Source organism: Mycteria americana, chromosome 10 (genome assembly GCF_035582795.1).
Source record: "Mycteria americana isolate JAX WOST 10 ecotype Jacksonville Zoo and Gardens chromosome 10, USCA_MyAme_1.0, whole genome shotgun sequence".
In the NCBI taxonomy this organism is placed as follows: domain Eukaryota; kingdom Metazoa; phylum Chordata; class Aves; order Ciconiiformes; family Ciconiidae; genus Mycteria; species Mycteria americana.
In genome coordinates this window covers 24,516,747-24,538,505 of record NC_134374.1, presented here as the reverse complement: position 1 = coordinate 24,538,505, position 21,759 = coordinate 24,516,747, and the positions used below count along the sequence as shown (strand labels likewise).

Here is a 21,759-nt window from a genome sequence, read left to right as displayed (position 1 = left end):
CTTTCCTTCTGGCTCTCCTTTGAAATGTCACCCTCTCCCTCAAAGTTTAATTGAAAGAAAACGTCTTCCAATATGGGCATTATTTCTATGGAGTAGCAGAGGGATTTTTCCTGTCTCTTCGGAGAACAATGAAGGAAAACAGGACTGTAAAACCTCTGTAACTGGATGGACTGTTTAGGTATTCAGACCTAACCTGCCAGGCTCTGAAAAGCAGGCAGCCAGAGGGCATAAAAGAATCAGTTCAATAAAACCATTTAACTCTCCAATGCTGGCATTAATTATCTGACTCTCTCCCTCTGAGGTCCACTGGAGCAATGCACTTGATTAAAAAATGAAAACAGGTCACTCTTTTTAAGTATAAATAAGGTAAAATATAATGGGAAATGGACTTATCGGGGAACAACCCGCCTGCTAACATTTGAGAAGGCTGCTCAGGCCCTTGAGAGCTGCTCGCTCTTCCCCAGAGCTCATTCCGTGGCTTGTTCCAGCTACAGCACCTTGCTTGTGGGTCACATCGGTGGTATAATAAAATAAGCTGTGCTTACGTGCAGCATGTGCGGTATGTGTTCTTGCCGTGATAATTGCAATCAAGGTTTTTCACGCTCCCAGATCGTGTCGTTTTCAGAAGGATTGGTGTAAATCTAAGCTAGATCTTCCTGAAAGTCACTGATACAGTGAAAACCGAAGGACCCTACATCACTGGGGTGATTTTTTTAAAATAAGTTTTGCCCCTGCTCTGTTACCATGAATTTACTGAATAAGCTTCATTTCCAGCTTATCTATGCCAGTAAGACTGACACAACCATCTCCTGAGCTATAATGGTCATGTTCTGTAACAGGATGTTGATAGTCAATTTAAAATAAGGACATGGGGTTTCACTCCAGTCAAAAACAGATTGAAGAAAATAGACTGCTAGTTCTGAAAAAGATCTGAAAGTTTATTTTTTCCCCCAAATGCTTCAGTTCTTTTCTAAAATAGATTAATATTTAGACTTTGAAAATACTCTGTCAACCACTAAAAAAATGAGAAGCCTGGGACAGATTTAAGGAGAAAATTAAACTCACTTAATGTGCAGGGAAGTGATTTGTCTTCTGGGAAAAGACTAGAGGAGATAGGCAGTTAAAAGAACCTGCATAGAAATAAAAAATACAAAATCATTTCTTTAAAAAAATGAATGCTCCTTTCGATAGTAAATCAATACAATACCCAGGAACGGCCCTACCAGCTTAACAGGTTGTGTAGCTGTGGTTAAATTCAACCACTGTCTTGGAGGAAGACAAGGACCTCCAAAGGCTTCTCGAGACTGCAGGATGCAAAAGCTTTTATCTGGAATAGCATATTTTTTCAAATGAAGAAGATATTTTTATGTCCTTGCTTTACATTTTTGCATTTTATTTTGGGTGGCTTTTGAGAAATAATCATATGCAATACTTTTAGGGTTTTTTCCCTTTTTTTCACAGCTGAAATTATGTTTTCTCAGCTAGCTGTCTCCTCTGCAAGGCGAATGTCGCTGTAAAGCTAGGCTGACTAAATTAGCCAAAGTTTTTTGAGGCTTCAGTAATTTTTAAGCTGTAATTATTTGCTCCAGGGAAAAAAAAGAATGTTAAATATTTCTAAAATCAATTTTAAAACAGCTAAAATTGGTTGCTTTAAAAAAAAACCACCATTGTTTTTGCAGCAGAACTATGATTGACAGAGCAGAGGGTAGACTGGGAGAAGACCCAAAGATCCTTCAGGACTGGCTTTTCAGAGGTGGTGATTTCCTCAGCTCCTGGTGACTGCGCAACCTCGGAAATCTCAGTGCCATCACTTAGACCCAGGCGTCAGTGCCATCTTCAGACCCAGGTCCATAAGCTACTGTTGAGCTGGGTAGGTGCCCTGTGTAGTAATGGGTTTTCTCACCTAACACATTCACATCTCGTCCGTTGTGGAAAGCATGCAGAGCGTAGCCTTTCCTCATCCGCGTGGCACCAGCTCTTCCTTGGGCACCTGGCAGCGGCAGGACAAGCAGCAGTTCACATCAGTGGAGGCACCGTATGTGCAAGCTGGGTGTGTGGCAGGACCTCTCTGCGTACCCAGGGGCCGGTCCTGCCAGGCCGTATCTGCTGCACAGGGACCCATGCTCGAGAAGCCGCCTCTCCAGCCCACGCTCAGTGGATCTGATCACTTGGGATGGAGAGCACCATTCATAGTTTGTTTGTCTTGTACTCTCCCAGACTTCGCCGTTACAAATGTGGTTTGTAACTGTGGGGGAGACCTCTGATCAGAGCTGTGCTCAGTGCCTCTCTCATCCTCGAGGCAGCCTTGATGTCACGGTAATGGAAAGAACAAACCAACACAATCCAGCTTGCATAAGCTTTTGATCCTCGCTTTCATCCGCCTTTCTCTTTTCAACCCACTTATGGAAGAAAATACCTACATGAAAAAAACAAAGTGTACTTTGACGATGTCAACATATTAGTGGTTCCTTCCTGCATAATCAAATGCTGAGTGGTTTCAAAAACATGCTAGAGATTTCTAACCGTACGCAAGCCAGATATCCCAAGCTTTCATTTTGCAGATTTACAATAAACGTAGCACTATTTAGTTGGACTCTTTTGGATTCTCTTAAGCAACTTTTATGTTTGCTTGCCGTACAGGTGACAGCAATACCTAGTGGTAATAAAAAACAAATTTATTTTTATATATAAAGTTATGCACCAGATGGTGTTTACTACTAGTTCTTAAAGAACAGCTTTTAAAACCTTCATTTCAAGTAATTCCTAAACAATACTCCAAGGGCTTCAGCTTTCTGCAAAGCATTTCCTGGTGATCATCTGGTTTCTAGCTGGAAGGCTGTACCAAAAGGTAAAAAATGCGTTCAGTAGAGCATTACTTTCCCTCCTCTGGTGAATAGCAGAGAGATGGTACATGACTGTGGCTGGCGAGGTAGATACAGGAACAGGATTTAGCAAGGTAGCTGCCCTCCAACGCAAGCTCTCAACAAGCCAGCGTAACTAAGAAACTACTATCGCACCATTTCTCAGTGGCCCGAGGATTATGTTGTTGTATTATTAGAGAGCTTGTGTTACAGTTGTGCCTCTTGAGCTTTGGGAGGTTGTTTGGACTCTCTGAGCTACTAAAACTGCTGTTTGGAGAAGTCAAACAGGTATTTCACATGATGCAGCTCACATCATCTACCTTCAGCTCCTTCGCTGAAAGTAATTTTCTTCCAAAGGAGTTTGTTTTTTCACAAGAGTTTCTGAAAACATGGTGGCGAAAGCAATATAAGAACAAATGAACAAATACGCCTATCGCATCCACCAGAACACAGCATATTGCTCAGGAACTGCTCGGGGCACACGGTGGTATCGCGGCTCTGACCGATCAGCGATGCTTCACACAACCTCTGCTTAACAAAACAGCCCGGGTCAACCTGGCTCGTGCCAGCACCTCCTAAAATTCCTCACGGATGGCGTTATGATCAGCCTTTTCAATTAGAAATAAGCATTAGTGCTTAACAGTCAAGCATTTTTCTACTGATCCCAGCATTCTGTCATAGCCTCTTCGTAGGATCTTTCTGCTTATAAAAGGAAGCTGCAGATTTCTGTTATGTGCAGACAGCCACCAGTGGGGATTGATGAAAAGCATGAATCTTTACAGATAAATCAAATAAGAACATCCTAAATCAAGTCGCCAGCTCCTCATAAAGCAATTGCTGGGTGATCAGTCTCAGAAATCATACAGGAATTCTTCCAGTGAAAGGATAGAGCATCTGGACTCTTTTTCCCCTCTCAAGCTCTTTAAATTTTGATGGTTGGGTTCTTTCTTGCTGAGTGAAGCAATAAACCTGTTTTACAGTTCTGTCAGCTTCACCGCAACAGGTTGCAACCTGTAAGAAAAGAGCCGTGCGAGTAGCCTGCAAGCATAACAGATCTCTCATTTCTGCACGGTGCAGTGAATTAGTTTCAAATTTGGAGGCCTTGGTGAGCAGGAAGCCCTGCTTAGACATCTCATGGTTTGGGAAAAGACCAGAGAGGCGAGGGAAGAAAAAGGCATAGCCTGACTTGTGCTACAGCTGCCCCATCCTGCAGCTCAAAGTGCTCCATTGAGCTGGAGATAGCCCCGGCTATCCCCTGCCACGTTGGCACGTGAATTGATGTTTGCTGCCCTTTTAGCCTAGTGCCAATTTTAAAAGATCCAAACTGTCCAAGAGAGAACTCTCCAAGGAGTTACGTAGGGGCTGGTCCCAGTGCAAGACGTCTCCCGAGTTCCCTGGTGTGCTGGTTGTGGCTGAGATAGAGTTAATTCTCTTCACAGTAGCTAGTACGGGGCCATGTTTTGGGTTTGTGCTGGAAGCGGTGCTGATCACCCAGGGGTGTTTTCGTTCCTGCTGAGCAGTGCTGACACACAGTCAAGGCCTTTTCTGCCTCTCACCCCACCCCACCAGCGAGTGGGCTGGGGGGCACCAGGAGCTGGGAGGGGACACGGCTGGGACAGCTGACCCCGACTGCCCAAAGGGACATCCCACACCACATGGCGTCACGCTCAGCATGTAAAGCTGGGGGAGAAGAAGGAAGGGGGGGACGTTCGGAGTGATGGCGTTTGTCTGCCCAAGTCACTGTTACGTGTGACGGAGCCCTGCTGTCCTGGAGATGGCTGAACACCTGCCTGCCCATGGGAAGCAGTGAACGAATTCCTTGCTTTGCTTTGCTGGCATGCGTGGCTTTCGCTTTCCCTATTAAACTGTCTTTACCTCAACCCACGAGTTTTCTCACTTTCACCCTTCGGATTCTCTCCCCCATCCCACCGGGGGGAGTGAGCGAGCGGCTGGGGGGGGCTTCATTGCTGGCTGGGGTTCAACCATGACACCTGGTCCTCTCGTGTTCAAGGAGGAGATAGATATGTGGCTCAGAAAGAGGTGGTTTGTTCTATCCCTGCAGGGCCAGCACATTAATTTTCTGCAGGGAGGAGGAGGAGAAGACCCTTTCTTTCATTTCCTTATCATCTGCAGCAGGGAAAAGCCCGTGGGAAGCAGGAGGCCTAGAAGAGCCTCACCGTCTCCTCTTCCAGTTTCCCCAGCAGAGCAGTAGGTCACAGCGTATGTGATCCTTACTGCTCGATGCTACACATCTTAGATCTTGGCAGAAACTACCAAACTTCTCCAAGATTTAGGGCTGAGCCGGCAGTTTCCTTGTCCCGCAAGGAGTCCCGACGCAGCTGGCACTGGGCCCCGCCGCAGATGGCACGCCTGCTCCGATGCCGGGGGGAGCTGACAGCTCGCGAGTTAGGATGCTGTGACAGGGTACCACCAAGAAGCCTACGTGACTGCTGTCTTGCTCTGGGGATGAAGAGAGTTTTGCTACCAGGCCTGCCTGTGCTTTACTGAGTATTTAAAAGGTGTTTTCCCAATGATGATCAAAACAAATCTTTACTCTGTACAGTATTTGTCAGAGTGGTTTATTCTCTAAAGGAATCGCTTTTGCTCTGTATTTGTCATTCTTTTTGATTGCTACGATATTGCACAACATAGTAAATAACAATATCAAGCTCCAATATAGCTCTTTTCATACAAAGCCCATGAAACAATTCTTTGTAGCACATGAATACTACTAAAGAGCCTTGCTGCTTCGCTAAGCCATTTCTCTGTTAAAAATACCATGAAATCTGATCTAAGCTTTTTCCACTTCGTAAATATGGAAACTACTAACATTGTTCCTGTCTACCCCGGGTGACTCATGCGCTGCTGGCGTCATGCACCGAAGCGGCAGCTGAGCTCTGAAGTCAGTGCGTGCAGCCCAGCTGCATACCTGTCGCCTCTCATTGACTGCCTGCTCCATCACGGCGCAGGCACTCGGGCACGAGTGCCATCGTCACCCACGGCCTCTGCTCCGGGGCTGGGGCCAGGGCACGGGCTAGCCCCCAGCCTCTGCCCCGCTCCTGTGCTGCCTGCGGGGAGAGCTGGGAAGGGCTGTCTCGACTCTTTTTCCCCTTTCCAAACAAAGTAGTGGTTAGGACATGCATTACTCAGACGGGAGCAGATCTTGCTCCAAGTCATCTTCTAAATCAGCAAATGCTTCCTTTCTTAGCATTCACTCCCCCTCATTTCTTTGTATGCCTGCTTTTACTGCTGCCTCTTTGCACAGACACCCTTTGAGGCTGTATCCTGTTCTCCTCTGTCCCTCTTGTAGAAAGAAAAGTTTAAGAGGCTGCTTGACACCAGAGTCATGAGCCCACAGATCCCCTGAAGTCACCATCAGTGCTTCGGAAGTCACAGTCCTTGAGGCATTTTTACGGGGCCTTTAGTCTTGCTCTTAATCTTTGTGCCAGACGACAGACAAAGGCTGAGATGATATGACATCCTGTGATGCCCAAGGATCTTTTTTTTTTGCAAGAGAAATCTTTCAGTGGATAATGTGGATTTACAGCCAGTTTATGCTGTTACAACAGCACCAACGAGTGGAGCACGCAAGAAATCTACAGCAAGATATGCAGCCAGGTGTGACCGCATTCGGGGACGTTTCCTGCTTTCAGCCCGTAGCTGAAGTGCACGGTTCAGGTTGCAGAACGGCCCCCAGTGCAGAAGCAGCCCGGACGGAGGGACACCGTGCTGCCGTGCTTCACGCGGTCCTCTCCAGGGCTCTGGGATGGCTGGAAAAGCCCTACAGCAGGAGATCACCCGGGTTTGAGGGTGACCGGCAGAAATTTCATGACGTAGTTTGAGTACTGATGCAGGAAGGCGTTTCAGTAGCTTCTCTGCTCGTTTACAGTATTTAGGCAGGATTTCATTCTCATCCCTCAGGTGCTCCAGAATGCCCTACACACACAAGCAAATTATTTGAGCTTTACTAGGAGAGAAAATTGGATTAGCAGCTAAACAAGGCAGATCAGGTTATACATTTCTGTGCAGTTTTATTTTCTTCCCTACCACTACAGGGATGTGTATAAATGGGCATATATATACAAACACCAGCATTTGCCGTACAGGGAGATCTTGTTATAATGGCCACACATTTCTTAAACATTTTTATTTGGGATCTGATAAAGGAGTCAGAGGTGAAAAGCACACACAGAGCTTGTCTTCCCTTCTGACAGGACAGTCAGGAAATAGCATTTTTCTAAGCTTCCCAGCTGTCCGTCAGTGACGAATTCCTGCTTGTTTCCATTTCGCCCAGCTTCAGCTGGTCTGAACATACCCTATTTACAAGTGCCCTGAGATTAGTTCAAGTTGCTCCAGACTTCAGTGTGCTGACGTTGGAGGAGATAAACAGAAGTAATTTGCTGACTCACCATAACAATTTTCATAAAATATGAGTCAGGATTTTCTTCTTTCATGTAATGATGAAATTAGGTTAGCATGCTTTGCTGAGCACTTAGCTCTACTATGTATGTTCCCAGTAGCATCTAATGTTCCTACGGTATATTTTTGGAAATATAACCAGATTTACGAGGCCACATCTTCTCCTGTTTCCCTTGGCTTCCCAATAAATTGACATTCACCACTCTGTGTCTTGAATTAGAAGCCTCCTTTTCACTCCATTATATAGTCATGATACCAAGTGGATTTTCTGCAGCCTCTCACCTGTTGGACTATTAAATCTCCATTTAAATTCTGTGCTTACGTGGGCTTCTCCAAAATTGGGCAGCTGGAGCAAAGTTTGCTGAATGTCCCAGGATCTGCACTCAAATTACAGAGTAGGGAGACACCTCTTTCCTCAGATTGCTCGTTCATCTCGGAGCAGGGTCTTCTTCGCACCCCTTTCGCAGGGGACCTTGCACGTGCATCACCCCTTCAACGTGTCTCACAGTGTGTCTGCCATCGCATCGGCAGACCTTCCTCCCCTTATGATTCTGACGGTGCCTTTCTAGTTTTCCACAGTTAAAGAAGCTATTTCAGATTGAAGTAGTTACTGTAGAAAATGACATCAGCATTTAAATCGATTTCCTGAGGAAATGTTTTAATGGTCATTTTTATAGCTTTTTTTGTGCTTTTTAACTTTTTTCTCTCTGGCCAAAGGTCAAGAAATTATTTCATACAGACCAGCGCTTGAGCACCAGTACAGGAAAAGAGCTAATTCTGACTAATATCTCATGGTTTTGATTGTTTTGATTCATTTTCATTCGGAGCACCAATGGCAGAAGAAAAAGTGAATTGCATTCTGTCTTCAGAGAGACCTTTTTGGATGAATGAAAGCATTCTCCACTTCTAGGTTCAGGCAATATATCAACAAGTCTCTTCACATTTAAGAGTAAAACTCTCAGGTAGCAGGAGCTATAAAAACTCTGACCTCAGTGGACTTCTCTCCTTCCACTTCCTTTCAGAGAAATTTGCACATCAAGTAGTTCTCCGTACTTTTACTCAGTAAGATCCGATTTTCCCACTATGGCTACTAAATTGAAAAAACAGGCAGGGACAGTATAAATTCCTTCTGAAATCTAGCCGAGCGCTTAATGCAAGGTGCCCAGTGACGAGAGGAAGAGCTTACAGTGCTCCGAGAGCCGTGTGTGCAATCTGCTGGCTTCACCCTGACAGGACGGAAAGGAAAATTTCGTAGGGTTGTGTTGCTCTTTTTTTTGGTGTGTGTGCAAAAGTGAATGCCTGGTTAACCTGGAAAGGGCACTTTCCCCCCTCATGTTGTCTCAGAAGCGTACGCTTAAAATGAAGGCCACGGGGATTTTTTTTTTCTCAGATTATTTCCTTTGAGACAGAATATGCATCATTCATGACATTAAATCCTGGAGTTTTGGAAGGAAAACGTAGTCCTGTGATGGAATTTTCCAAAGGTAAAGATTTTCTTCCACCCTGCTGAACTGCAGAGCGGAGAGCTAAATTCGCAGGATATCTCAGATCTAAATACACGTGAGAATTGGGGAAGTGTAGATCAGGATCTGACCTTTACAGTTTCAAGCTTGGTAATCTTCAGCGTTTTGCAACTGCCTTTATTGCTATCACAGTTCGAGCTTGTTCTGCACATCAGAATCCCTAAGAAATTTGATAAAATCTGAAAGTAGGGCTGGACCCCATCGTCACATTTGAGGATTTAGGTCCTGTTATTCTAGCAAAACCTGACCTTGCATTAGGTTATCCGCTGCATGCTATGGACCTTGAGCTTTGCATTCATAAAACCCGATAAAGGGCACAGTTCCAAGCCTCTGTGAAAAATTGGCTGTGCTTCTAAAATTTTATTCAGCAAGATATCGGTGCTGTGCGTCACTGGTCAAAAGATGACTCAGCTCTGGTTATAAATGATATAAGTGATAAGGATTTACAGCTAGATTATCCCACTTTTTACTCCTATTGAATAATACCTTACTTCTTAACCAATGAATTAGAGATAAGCGAATCTTTAAACTAGGTGTTTGCTCAAAAGCTTTGATGACGAGAAATGTATTTATGTATATGTTAAGTGCTTTCTTGAATTAGGGACAAAGTAGGAGGAGGCAGCAAGAGTCCAGGCTTTAGAGAGCGTTTCTTGTACATCACATGGGCAGAGGAGACCTGGCCTCAGAGGTTACCTTTAAAATCCTCATTTCCAAAACAAACAAAGTGCTCTGGGTGAAATCCCAGCTTTACTGAACTCAGCAGCAAAAGTCCCAGCAAATTCAGTGGCCCCAGGATGTCATCATACAGACGTCCTTCTCCTTCATTCAGTCTCCTGCCACTTTTCGACTTGTTGAAAATTATATTGCTGCCAGCCCTGCGATCATGTCCCTGGCCTGCCTGCCTGTGGCCATTCACAGCAGCCTGGTGACATCACGATGGCACAGATTTACATCCGCCTCCCCGAAAATGCGCAAAGAGGTAAAGGCACAATTCCAAGAAAATCCAGCTCTCCCTGCCTGACATTAAATTAGGTTTGTCAGCCATCGAACGTAGGCTTTTCTCTGTATATTAAACACTGTTCCCTTACCCAGCCGTGCCACGGTGCTGGCAATTACCTAGTGATATAGAGTGGAAAAAAAAAAAGAATACATAGCTTTTACTTAGTAATTCACTGTTTTCAAAGTGCAGTGGAACCATTAACTAATTAATTTGCCCAATTAATCACTCAATAGCTACAGACAGTGGTTGGGCAGAGCTGTGGGCTTCATCCTGGCACAGGCTGAGCGTGCACGCTCCCGTCCTGTTCATCTCGCCGGCAGCGGGCTGCTCGTTCAGGGCCACGGGCCTCCGGCTCGGCTGCGGTGGCCCAGAACCAGGCAACTGGAAAATAAGAGTTGTTGTAGCTGACAATTGGTTCGTGTTTGGAGTTCGTGAGGGTTTTGGAAGTTACAAAAGTCTCATCACCTTTTTTAAAAATTATTTGGACAACTAGGAATATAAACTAATAGAATGATAAATGATAAATGATAAGTGATAAATGATAAATAATAAATAATAAACTAATATAATAATATCAACTCATTTAAATGGAAATACTTTTGACAACTAGGAATATAAACTGATATAAACTAACTTGATGTCTATGATATAAAATGAAGTCGGCTCACGGGCGGGATTCTTCATTACGAAGTGCTCTGTAATTGCTGCAATTGCTTTATCACTGGAGTCATAAAACTGTTCTCAAGAGGAAAGATACACTGAAGATGTTTTTAAGGGCCCTAAAGAATAACAGCTGGCTTGGGGATTTCTGTGTTTAACAAGGGTCTTATTTCATTGCTGCGGATTCTTTCAAGATAAAAGGTTAAAATCTTGCTTTGGCGTAATACCCAAGAGCCAGCCTAGAAGTATCTGGGTGCTGTAAGTTAAAGTACAGACCTGGCTATTTAAGGTTATTATATATATTTGCCTATGATAAAATGCAGCTTAAAATACTTTCATAACCTTTTTTGGCCAAGGTATGCTCATTGTTATGAGTCATCGTAGTACTAAATCTGCACTTTTTGCAAAAATAATCATGGCTTACCCATTCGGCACAGTTGCTCAGAACAGTAAAGTAAATTATCTCTCATTTTAGTTCTGTGTAGTGGCAAAAAAGCAAACTTAGACACTGTGCAACAGCAAATGTAAGGTATTTTGTGTTACAGTGGAATGGCAATGACCAAAAAAGGCACAAATGCCCTAACCTCATCCCATGCAGGGTTTTATTCCAGCCAGCCAGTTAAGTAATTGACCAAAGATAATAAATTTTAGAAGCCCACAGCTGGAAAGCCTGGTTTTCTAAACCTGCCATTTAAAACTAGAACCGAGTCAGTGACATCACATGTTGCACGTAAAGGAACATATGGAATGTGTACGGAGGGACCGTCTCCTAGCAAAGCCATGGTGGAGGGAGATCCTGGTCCGACAGCTGAAGGCCACGCAGCAGCCGAGCGCCTCTCCGCTGCCGGAAGGACTGTGCTGCAGGTAAGGCAGAATTTGGGGGTTTGAGTGGCCAAACTGCGGCTGCTGGTGGTCACGTCACTGATTTCTTGCATGAGTTTAGCTAAATCACCTTAATCCTTCTATTTGCATCCCTGAAGCTTCAGATTTCCTTGCTGAGATTCCCTTGGCAACTTTATGTCCTCTTGCTATGCATATTTATGTGTGCACAGTATGTATCTCTCCATCTCCAGTGTATAGCCAGGTGAGGGGCTGAGCCTTCCTAGCGCTCCTGTAATACAAATAATGAGGCCAAAACCACCGGCTCTCCATGCAGGAAGGATCTCGAAAGCAAGGAAGTTTTGTTCTGACATTTCTCGGGGTTAATGAGCTGAGAAATGGGTCACCGGAGGCTGGAACCGTCTGTCACCGAGTGAATGGGACCTTCCTTCCCCGGGTGCTGGGTTGACGGCACCTCTGCCGCCCTGCCAGGACAGCCCGGCCCGAGCGGCTTCCCCATGCCACGGCTGTTGGGAAGGGGAGATGGATGGGGGGGGTCGCAGGTGGTGAAGGGCGAGGGCCGGTGCTGGTCACGTCCCTGCCTCGGGGGTCTGCATCCCGCTCGGTCGTGGTAGGGAAAAGCCGGTGGTAAAGTCGCTGGGACCCCATACGCGCAGGGATACCCACGGGAATCCGTTAAATACAACGGTCCCGCTTCTCCGGCGCAACGTTCGTGTCTCGGGCCTTCCCCGCCCGCGGCAACGGCCCTCAGGGCAGGCGGAGGCCTCCAGGCAGCAGGGAAGGGCTGAAGGCGGGCGCTCCGCCGGGCTCCCAGCGTCGCCGGGGCGGCCTCGCTCCCCGCGGGCCCGGGGGGTCTCCCCGCGGAGGGGCGGCCTGAGGCGGCGGCGCGCGGCCTCCCCCGTGAGGCGGCGGGCGGGAGCGCGGGCGCTCGGCGGGAGCCCCGGCGGCGGCGGCCCCGCCTCGGGCTGTGACGCGCGTTGCCATGGCCACTGCTTTACGCTCCGGGGGCCGGCGGGGGCGGGAGGGAGGGGCGGGCCGCTTCAGCACCAGGGCGGCCGCGGACAGCAGCGGCGGCGGCCCCGGCTCGGCGGAGCCTCGCCCGTGCGGGAGCAGCGCCGGGGCCTGCGGCGGAGGAGAAGGGTCGCCCGCACGGTGAGTCGTCCCCCGCCGGCCGCCCCCCGCCCCGGCCGCCCCGAGGGCCTGCGGGTCCCCCCGGCCCGGCCCGGCCCGGCCCGGCCCGGCTCGGCCCGCGGGGGTGGGGGGTGCCCTGCGTGCCGCGGCTGGCGAGCCCCGCGCCGGTTGGCGGGCGGAGGGAAGCGGGGCGGCGGGCGAAGCTCCGCGGGCGGGAGGCTGGCGGGGCAGCGCTGCCGGAGCTCGGCGGGGATCTGCGCCTGCCCGCTCTGCCCGAGCAGCCCGTGTCCCGGTGCCTCCGAATGGGAAGGCTGCCGCGGAGGGAATGGGTGTTTTAGGGACCGGTGCGTTCCGGGCCCCTTGGGAGCGGTTGGTCTTAGTTACCAAACTTTGCAAACCCTGGAAGGATTGCCTCGGGTTTGGCCTTCTGCCTCTCTTTGTAAGGCGTTTTCCATAAAAACTTTATCAACTTATAAAAAGGGCAGTTTGGCAAATTGGCAGCGTTGGGGGGGGGGGGGGGGGAGGTTCTCGTTGCACGCGAGCTCTGTCTTACTACGAGCCTTCATTTGCATGAATCCTGAAAACTTCTTGAATTTTGGGCAAGACCTGCCTCACCAAATTAATAGTGGAAGTAGTAGAAGCGTGGTATTCCCTGCTTGCTGTCCGATTAGATGCTGGAAGCTCTATCATCTCATCTAGATGGCATAAAGTAGCCCTAGTACCTTAGGCATTTTCTAGGTATTCAGAAGGGGCCATCCGTGTTCCCCAGGGAGGTCAGAGCCTGGAGGTGACGGTCAGGCAGCGAGCTGGGTTTCTCTGCCCGAAACTATTTGGAAGTGCTCTTCAAATAAGTATGCCTGCGTGCAAAGCAAAACTGGTTTCCGGCAACTCAGGGCCAGTATTCTGTGTCTTCCCAGCCAGGAAATCACTCTCCCGTGCTCACTGCCTTCTCCCATCCACAAGCATTCTCTTTGATACATCTGTTAAGCCACTGCAAATCTTTAACCATATTTATTATTCCCTCAAAAAGAGCATGGTTGACTACACAGGCATACACATTGTCTTCCGCGTGCTGCATTAACAATAGTAGTTTGTTCATGGCTCCCATAAAAAGCAACAAGGTAGGTATGAATAATGATGTGGATCACTGTTAAAGGCCAAGAAATGAGTAATAAATGAAAGTGAACTGAGAGCAGGGACTCTGCCACACTTTATGCTCTTGTGTTCTCCTTAGACGATAGAGTCAGTTGTGACTTGTGTATGTCCCATTCACAAATGTTAAAGTTATTTCCTTGTCCTTTCGTCCTCCTGTGTGCTGTGGCTGCAGCATCCAGGAGTAAGGAATAAGGGTGTGATGTGTGGAGGGGAGAACAGCAGAGTCTGGATTATACCTTCTGCTCCTTTCTGTCTTAGCCTTCTTGCATTCCCACAGCTCAGTTTAAAGAGAACAGTAATAATTCCATTAATTTGCAGTTGCTGCAGACCTTTGACCTCGTGGTAGTGTTGCTTGCACACCTTCCCTGCTCAGCTATGCATTAGAGGCATAACTTTACAGTAAATTTAGTTTTGTTGCCTCATTAGGCATCAGACATACAGCACCGTAGTAAGGACTATGTGCTCCAGAATGATTCAGCTGCCAGAAAGAGAGACGTCTAACGTCGGCCCTTGTGAGTAAAGGCCTAAGCTTAAATTCCTCCCCCAGAGACCGTATCAACAGCTCCTGCTCAAGTTCAGAAGGAACTGCTGACGCAGTAGAGTCTGATAATTTATGAATCCACTATAAATCAGGGAGAGATAAGGGGACCAAGTTCCTTGAACGGTCACATTGAAATCACATTGAGATTGAGTTATTTTGGAGAGTAAATTAAGCAGCATTTAGGCTGGCAGTGGAAATTCATTCATTAATTAACACTGCTTCGAGGAATGAAATTCTACCCATATTTTCAAAATGCTCCTAATCCAGATTGGTTTCATGGCCTTCCTAGTTCTGGGCTCTGATGATCAGACTCCATCCTCAGCTGTAGCTCTGGGACTCCTGGGTGTGAATCATAGAATCACAGAATCGTTTAGGTTGGAAAAGACCTTTAAGATCATCAAGTCCAACTGTTAACCTAGCACTGCCAAATCCGCCACTCAACCATGTCCTTAAGCACCACATCTACACATCTTTTAAATACCTCCAGGGATGGTGACTCAACCACTTCCCTGGGCAGCCTGTTCCAATGCTTGACAACCCTTTCAGTGAAGAAATTTTTCCTAATATCCAGTCTAAACCTCCTCTGGAGCAACTTGAGGCCATTTCCTCTCGTCCTATCACTTGTTACTTGGGAGAAAAGACCGACCCCACCTCTCTACACCCTCCTTTCAGGCAGTTGTAGAGAGCGATGAGGTCTCCCTTCAGCCTCCTTTTCTCCAGGCTGAACAACCCCAGTTCCCTCAGGGAATCAGGAATCAGGGCTCCTCACCTCCAGGCCGGGTTTGGCCTGTGCCATCAGTGCTTGGCCGTAGCAAGGGGTGAAAATGTTGGTAGCTTGTACTCTGCTTTGCCTCTTTCATTCATGTTGAGCAGCCCTTGGTGGGTCACCCTGAGGTTATTGACATTGTTTGTTGAGTTCCCAGTAGCTCAATAGTCATCTGCATACGGGGATAGAATTTGTCTTATGGATTTAAGATGTATATATGTTTTACACATCACATATATGTCTTACATGTCTATGTTTAACTCCCACTGGTTTTAACAGATGAAGCTCAATGAACAGTTACAAGATTTGTAGGCAAACTCCAAGTCAGATTTTACCATCAAACTACAGGTAACGTGGAGTGAGGGATGGTCCACACAGAGTGGAAGCGAGCACAGAATTTATCTTACTCAAGTCAGATGCCCAGCCATGCACATACTGGGCCAGTTCTGCTCTCATTTACACCAGAGCAATTTCTGGTGTGAGAACTAAATTTATGCCGTTGGGATTCAAACATAAAAAAAAGAAATCTTTTGAATGTTACCGTCTGGCTTTTCCCCTTTGCCACCACGATCTTCATGCAAAAATAATTATTCAAAGCATCAGTACAGAATCTAAGATACCACAGGGAATCAGCAACGTACCTATTCCCTACTGCCATGCAGAATTAGAGTGCAGTACATAAAGGGAGACCATAGATAGCTGTAAAATTTGAGCATAATATTGAACGTGGTTTCTTCGTGTTGCCGAATTGCTCACAGATAAACCATCATTTTGGGTTTTTTCTAGCCAAGATATTTTTGTGGCCCTAAAACCTGTTTCTTTCAGTTCATATTAACAAAAGAATGGTTTTCCTCCATAAAACACTACAAACTGGTACAGCAGATGTCAATTTATGTCAACATCAGCTGATTTTCTTCTCCATTACCCTTTCTGCTGGATCGTTGCTTATCTAGCAGGTCCTGCCTTCTTGACATCCAATGTCATGTTGAATGTTTTATCACATTTGGTGATAGAAAGCTTGACTCAGTCTTTCTCAAAAACTGGTGTCGTCATCCGCATGATGGTCGTTATGCATTATTGATAGTGATGGAAAAGTCACGAATACACACATCTTTGCTGCAGGGCCTTAGCCTTTTTCTTTGGTTTATCATTGCTTTATCTTCTCTCTGCATTTTAGTAATAATGTCAGCAGAGACATTTCATGCTGCCTTCACCACGAAAGAGTAGCAGTACCCTGGTCCTGGTGCTGCAGCCTTAATCCTTTTTCCTGATGTAGTTTGAGTGGAGTTATGCAGTTTTTTACTTTATCACAGAAGTCTAGAAAACATTTCAGTTATCAAAAAGCTATTTTCTAGGGGAATCCTAGCTCTTACTGATGCAGGATTAAGAATAAACTCTTGTACAGCAAGTACTTTGAAGTTAATAAATAATTCATATATTCTTCCCCACTTTTACAATGTAACTCATAAAATTGGGAAAAGAGCATTAAAAGGAAATCCCACTCCTGTATTGTGTAGTCATAGAATAACTTTCTAATATAAGTACGGAAATTAATTCATAAAAATAGGAATTATATGTTAACATAAACACAAATAGTGGAAGACATCGTAAGCTTTGAATAGGATCCCAGCAGGAATTATATGTTAACATAAACACAAATAGTGGAAGACATCGTAAGCTTTGAATAGGATCCCAGCTTGCCCTCTGATGAGTTCTGTGAGACACGTTTCTGTGGAGGGTGCCGGCCAAGCCTGGCCCAGGATACAGAAGTTTTTTCCACCTCAATTTAAACTCGTCACTTGCTGTAGCAGTCACGAAGAGGCTTTATTCGGAGGGATCCTAGACTGCTTAACAAATCAGCCTGGAGCCTGTGCCCAGAGTTCATGTCTTCTGCCATACAATGAAAGTACTTCTGGAGTGAAACAGGATAATTGCTTAATAGCAAATACTTTTATAAAATATGCAGAGCAGAGCAGCAGTGATGCGGAGAGGGATTTATGGAACATGAGTGCGTTTGGCTTCAGCTTTCTGGCTCACCCCAAGGAAAACTCTCCAAATCCATTGTACTACTGTATGTACTATCAAAATCCACCCTTGATGCTTCAATGGCTCAGTACTGATTCAGAAGGGAAAAAAAAAAAAGCATTGCATTGATCGAATGAAGTAAATGCAGCTTCTAGCAAGGCACAGCATTTTTTGGTACGATCAGTAAAAAAGAGAAATCCATTCGATGTACTGTGTGTGTTGGGTTGGAACCCTCTCAAAACAGACATGACTGCAAACCTGGCGGTATCCTCTAATGCTTTCATGATCAGGGCTTCCCCACAAGACAGGTTCTTGGGGACATTCTGCCACTTTTGTAACTCGCCGGGTCTCCCTTGGTGTAGATGAGGGGAGGAAGCCTCTGGAGAGTTTCTGAGGAGAGCCTTGACTTTGTAACACCCTCTATCCCCTGAAAACAGCCCAGAATTAGGGCTGTAATGGCATGCTGCATAGCTCATCCCTTTCCTCTGGCATTTGAAGAGGAAAGATAATTATGAAGGTGGTTAATAGATGGAAAAGGAGGATTGTTTCATTCTTTACCTTGCCTGCTTTTGCTGCAGTTTAGTCATAATAATGAGAGTTTTTGATAAGTGAGCTTCGGATTGAGTCACTGGTATCTCGAGTGAGTAGATAGATTTTGGTATTAGTCTGAGGAGCTAAGCAGAGCAATCACGCGCTGCTCTTGGAAGCTGGCAGGCAGAAAGGGGGAGGCGAGCACCTCTGGAGAGGGGAGAGGATCCTTGGCTCTCGTCCTTGCCGACTCGGGGAAATCACCGTGAAATGCCCTGGGTCAGCTGAGGAGGTGTCCGAGCAGCCTCCACGCTCACTGAAGCCCATGGGAGATGCAGGCACCCAATAGGTTGGAGGGTCAATACGCCTCATGGTGGGACCTGGGAGCAGGGGCACCCAGAAGCAGTGACCGACTGGGAACGTGCTCTCAAGCAGTATTCGTGGCACGGCGTGTCGGAGGGGGAAACCCAAGGTGCAGAGTCACGCGTTATCTCCTAGACCCTGCCGGTTCTCATGATAGTCTTTTGCTCGTTATGCACAGAGACACAAGGGTAAAAGACTTCGAAATGAGTTTGTTGGTGCGTATCATCACGATTCGCATTTTGAATTCAGGAATAGGAAAGTATTATCTTTGAGATACAAGGTAATTGTTGACACAGTAATTTTTATTTTTGTTTTTACTTCAGTTAGAAAAATCCTGGAAACCACGACTACAGAATAATGAAATGATGCACTTTTTCCTGTAATGACGGAGCCAATAAAAGGCAGCCATTGAGAATAATGTCCCAACAGCCAAAGCACTTCATCAATCTCAGCTGCTGCTTTTATGAACATGTTATATAATAATGGGTGTTCTTCTACAAAAAAATGTAAAGGTCTCTCTCCTTCCCCTAAGGGGAAGCCATTAATTCTACTCTAGTGTTAATCTATTCTATCATGATGATCTATCCATTAATGGATATCATCTATCCATTAAATCTTCCACCCTCGCGCAGAAAGAAATAACAATAGTTCATTGTTAAAAAGACTAAATGATATATTTTTTTTTAAGCAACTGATTATGTATTTGTCTGACTTTTCCTCCAGGAGGCCAGACTCCACATGCTGAGACTCTTTTATCTAAGCAGTCCAGAACCTCTTTTCCTTGTCACATAACTGGCTTCTCAATTTCAGACTAACCAGAGCTCAGCCCTTGCCAGACTTAACCCTTTATTCCCAGCTCCAAACATGAGCCGTCACTGCACGGATTTGGGGAACGTGCATTCATTCAATTCGTAGCCCATCATGAGTTGGAAAGCAAATGAAAGCCGCAGACAGGTCCTGGCACAGCAGGGCACAGAATGAGGAAAGCAAGTACTGGGCTTCTGGCAGCAGTAAAAACAGCGTATTCAGTGACAAGAATCTGACTGCTGTAGCATGGAGAAAAAACCCACAATATTCTTAATAAAATGAATAAGACAATCCATACCTCCTAGGGCTATTATTTCAGCTTTTCCTGAAGATTGCACATGTATTTACACTCAAGTCATACTTGCAAAGTTATCTTTACTCAGAAGCATATATACTCTCAGCATAAAAGATGAGATTGTGGAGCACAACTCAGCAACAAGGAGTAAATCCACATGTATATCAACTTGTACGGTGGACGGGGTCCTACTCAGGAGAGATTAAGGAACCTGATGTAGGTGTTAGGAACTTTGCGAGATGAGGTGCTGGAATGGAGGTCTTTGAAGGAAAGCCTTGAAAAGACTACCTACCTGTCAGCACGTCTTTGAAATGAGAAATATTAAAAAAGTGCCTTTATGATAGCGTACAAATATTTACAAAAATAGCTGTAATTCCTGCATAGCCAGTCAATGGGCCATTCCGTGCCTGGAAATTCCAGTAACAAGCTGAATCCTGGGCTTACCGTAAACGAACCAACAACCTAGTCTGCCAGGAAACGAGACCTTCCTGTCATCTGCACACATTTTTAGAAAGAATACGAAACCACTACACAATTAATAACATTTAATTTTGCTGAGTCGTTATTAGTTCTAAATTTTTTTTTATGATTCCACTACGTCCCTGCTAATTTGCATGTCTATTCATAATATTAAATTCTTACTCAAAATCCCATAGAGAAAATAGCAAGTTTGTTAACATCCTTGCAGAGGATTGAGTATGACCTGAAACCTAGAGTCTTTATAAGCACTTCTGTGCCTTTCCACTGCTTTTACCTTATCATTTCTGACTTAAAAGGCTATTATTATGACTGCAGGACTGCCAAGTTGTAATGCATCATTTATTATGTACAGCAGGTGACTGATAGTTAACATTTATCTCAAAATGAATGTTATTGTTTGTTGGGTTTTTTTTTTCCCTGCAGCTTTCCCTGGGAGGTGCATGTTTTTGTCAGTGACAAGATGACAATTCATATTTTTACCAAAGGATCCAGTGAGTCATCCTATTAACTCTGCTGAAATACATGCTTGCCAATCGTCCTGCCACAGTAAGTCAGCGGGATTTTGCATTCTCTCTGGAAACATTTTTCAGGAGTTAGTCTCTAGTATGCATTCGGTACTACAAATAATCTCTACCTAAAGCAGTAACTTCTCAGTGATGACCACAGCCCCAAATAGACCAAATATTGCATATCACACCTTTGTTTTTAAAGTCATTCAAGTATTTTAGAGCACATGAGAAGACTGACTGTGCCTCATACCGTGCTATTTACAAGGGCTTGGTTGGTTTGAACCTGGAGGCTGTGTAAGAAGGAACCTCGTGTGCTGTGGGAACTGATACAAAGGCATAATATATCGGGCCTTGAAAATGCCCTGTGAGGGGATCCACATGCAGCTAAGAACGAGTGTACCATGAGTCAGGATGGAAAAATCCGACATCCAAAAAAACCCAAATCTCCAGGATGACATAACACGGATTATGTATTCGTACTGGTTGCCCAAATTAAACTCCTTAGTTATTTTGTCCCTCCTGCGAACTCCCAGCTCCTCGAGCCAATACCCTGTAATGTTCCAGTAGAGGTGTAGGCTACTCGGTTCCTTTTCCCAGCTTTGTGCTATAGGAGAGTACGGCTGCCCTTGGGTTGCGCTGCTCTGCAAATCATTTTCATTTGGGAGAAAGGGCAGTGCAGGCTGGTACATGGTTCTGTTGCTTTTCCCTGTTCCTTGGATTGGGTTGGAGAAAAGGTAGGACACATTTTTGTTGATAAAGTCTCTCCTCCTTTTCTGCTTACTTGTTCTGCCCTTGAAGGTGACATTCTCTGGCATAGCCCAAGCAAACTGCTTTCTGCTTAAGTGTATTTTGCACACCATGCAGCCTTATCTCACAGGAGAAGAGCATATGGCCTTGAGTTATTATTTGTTATTTCAGGGTAACTAAATGGTAACTGTACTGAAAACTTATGGCAACTCATGCGTTATCTCATGATAACAGGATAAATAAACAGTATCTTCACTGCATGCATTAACATTAATGGAAGGAAAAACTCATGAAAAACACTGTCAAACCAGTTTAAATATGACCCCATTTAGGATGCCCCAGATGCTTTACTGCTTCTACTTGTCTCATACGCATTTAAATTATGACTGGGACTCCTTCCACATTTGACACTCTTGCCTTCAGAGCAAATGCCAGCTGCAGTCCTTAAGTCGGTGAGCATGCAAAATACTTTAAAATGTCCAGCTTAATAGAGAAATGTATCTTTGAATTAAAAATAAAGCTTTAGCAAGATATCACGGAAATCATTAGTGATGCATGTAATGTGTATGCAGCAAAACCGATACAGAGAGAGAGAGAATTGCAATGGTCACTTTGAGCATCTCTGGGGTAACCCCCAAAAGCAAGGCTACTACGGCAGCTGACAAGACATTTTGCTTGGTCTGTAAAAGGTCCCTTCGCAACCCATTTCAAGTGCAAACAAAGTAAAGACAATTGGAGCATTAAAGTATTCCATAGAATTGTTGTAAAACAGACAAATAGGGGAGCAGATGAAAGCAAAGGGAAGAGAATGGAGCTAACACAGCTGCACAGAAGCTGTTTCAGATGTATTCTACTTGAGAATGCCATCACATTGCAAACCCTTTGAAAATACACTGAAGCAACATTATAGAGTATATAAAAAGAGAATCTTAAACAGTTTATCAGTAAAATATGAGCTAAATTTGATGAGACTGTCCTCTAGACTGTAAGTATCTGTTTCTATGAAAGTTGTGTGGAACATGAAAGCTATCAGTAGCGTGGCAGATTTTCTTCATTCAGATGTAAAGCCAGATCTGCTTTTATTTTTTTGATGAAGCTGGTGTACGGCA

At 45.3% G+C, this 21,759-nt stretch overlaps 1 protein-coding gene across 10 annotated transcripts in view; it reads left to right on the top strand.

Annotated features, from left to right (window-relative positions):
• Nucleotides 1-21,759, top strand: part of TENT5D (terminal nucleotidyltransferase 5D) — a 45,238-nt gene that overhangs the window by 13,044 nt on the left and 10,435 nt on the right. For 4 of the 10 annotated variants that reach the window (XR_012777344.1, XR_012777346.1, XR_012777345.1 and 1 more), the window contains one exon: nucleotides 1,680-1,803. Coding sequence is in view for 2 of the 10 variants with exons in the window: in XM_075513419.1 (XP_075369534.1) it covers nucleotides 11,185-11,327 (143 nt within the window). In the remaining 8 variants the exon portion in view is untranslated. Of the gene's footprint in view, nucleotides 1-1,679; nucleotides 1,804-10,883; nucleotides 11,328-12,358; nucleotides 12,456-19,817; nucleotides 19,941-21,759 lie in introns of those variants that run through there. The other 6 variants (XM_075513419.1, XM_075513421.1, XM_075513422.1 and 3 more) reach the window with 6 other exon arrangements.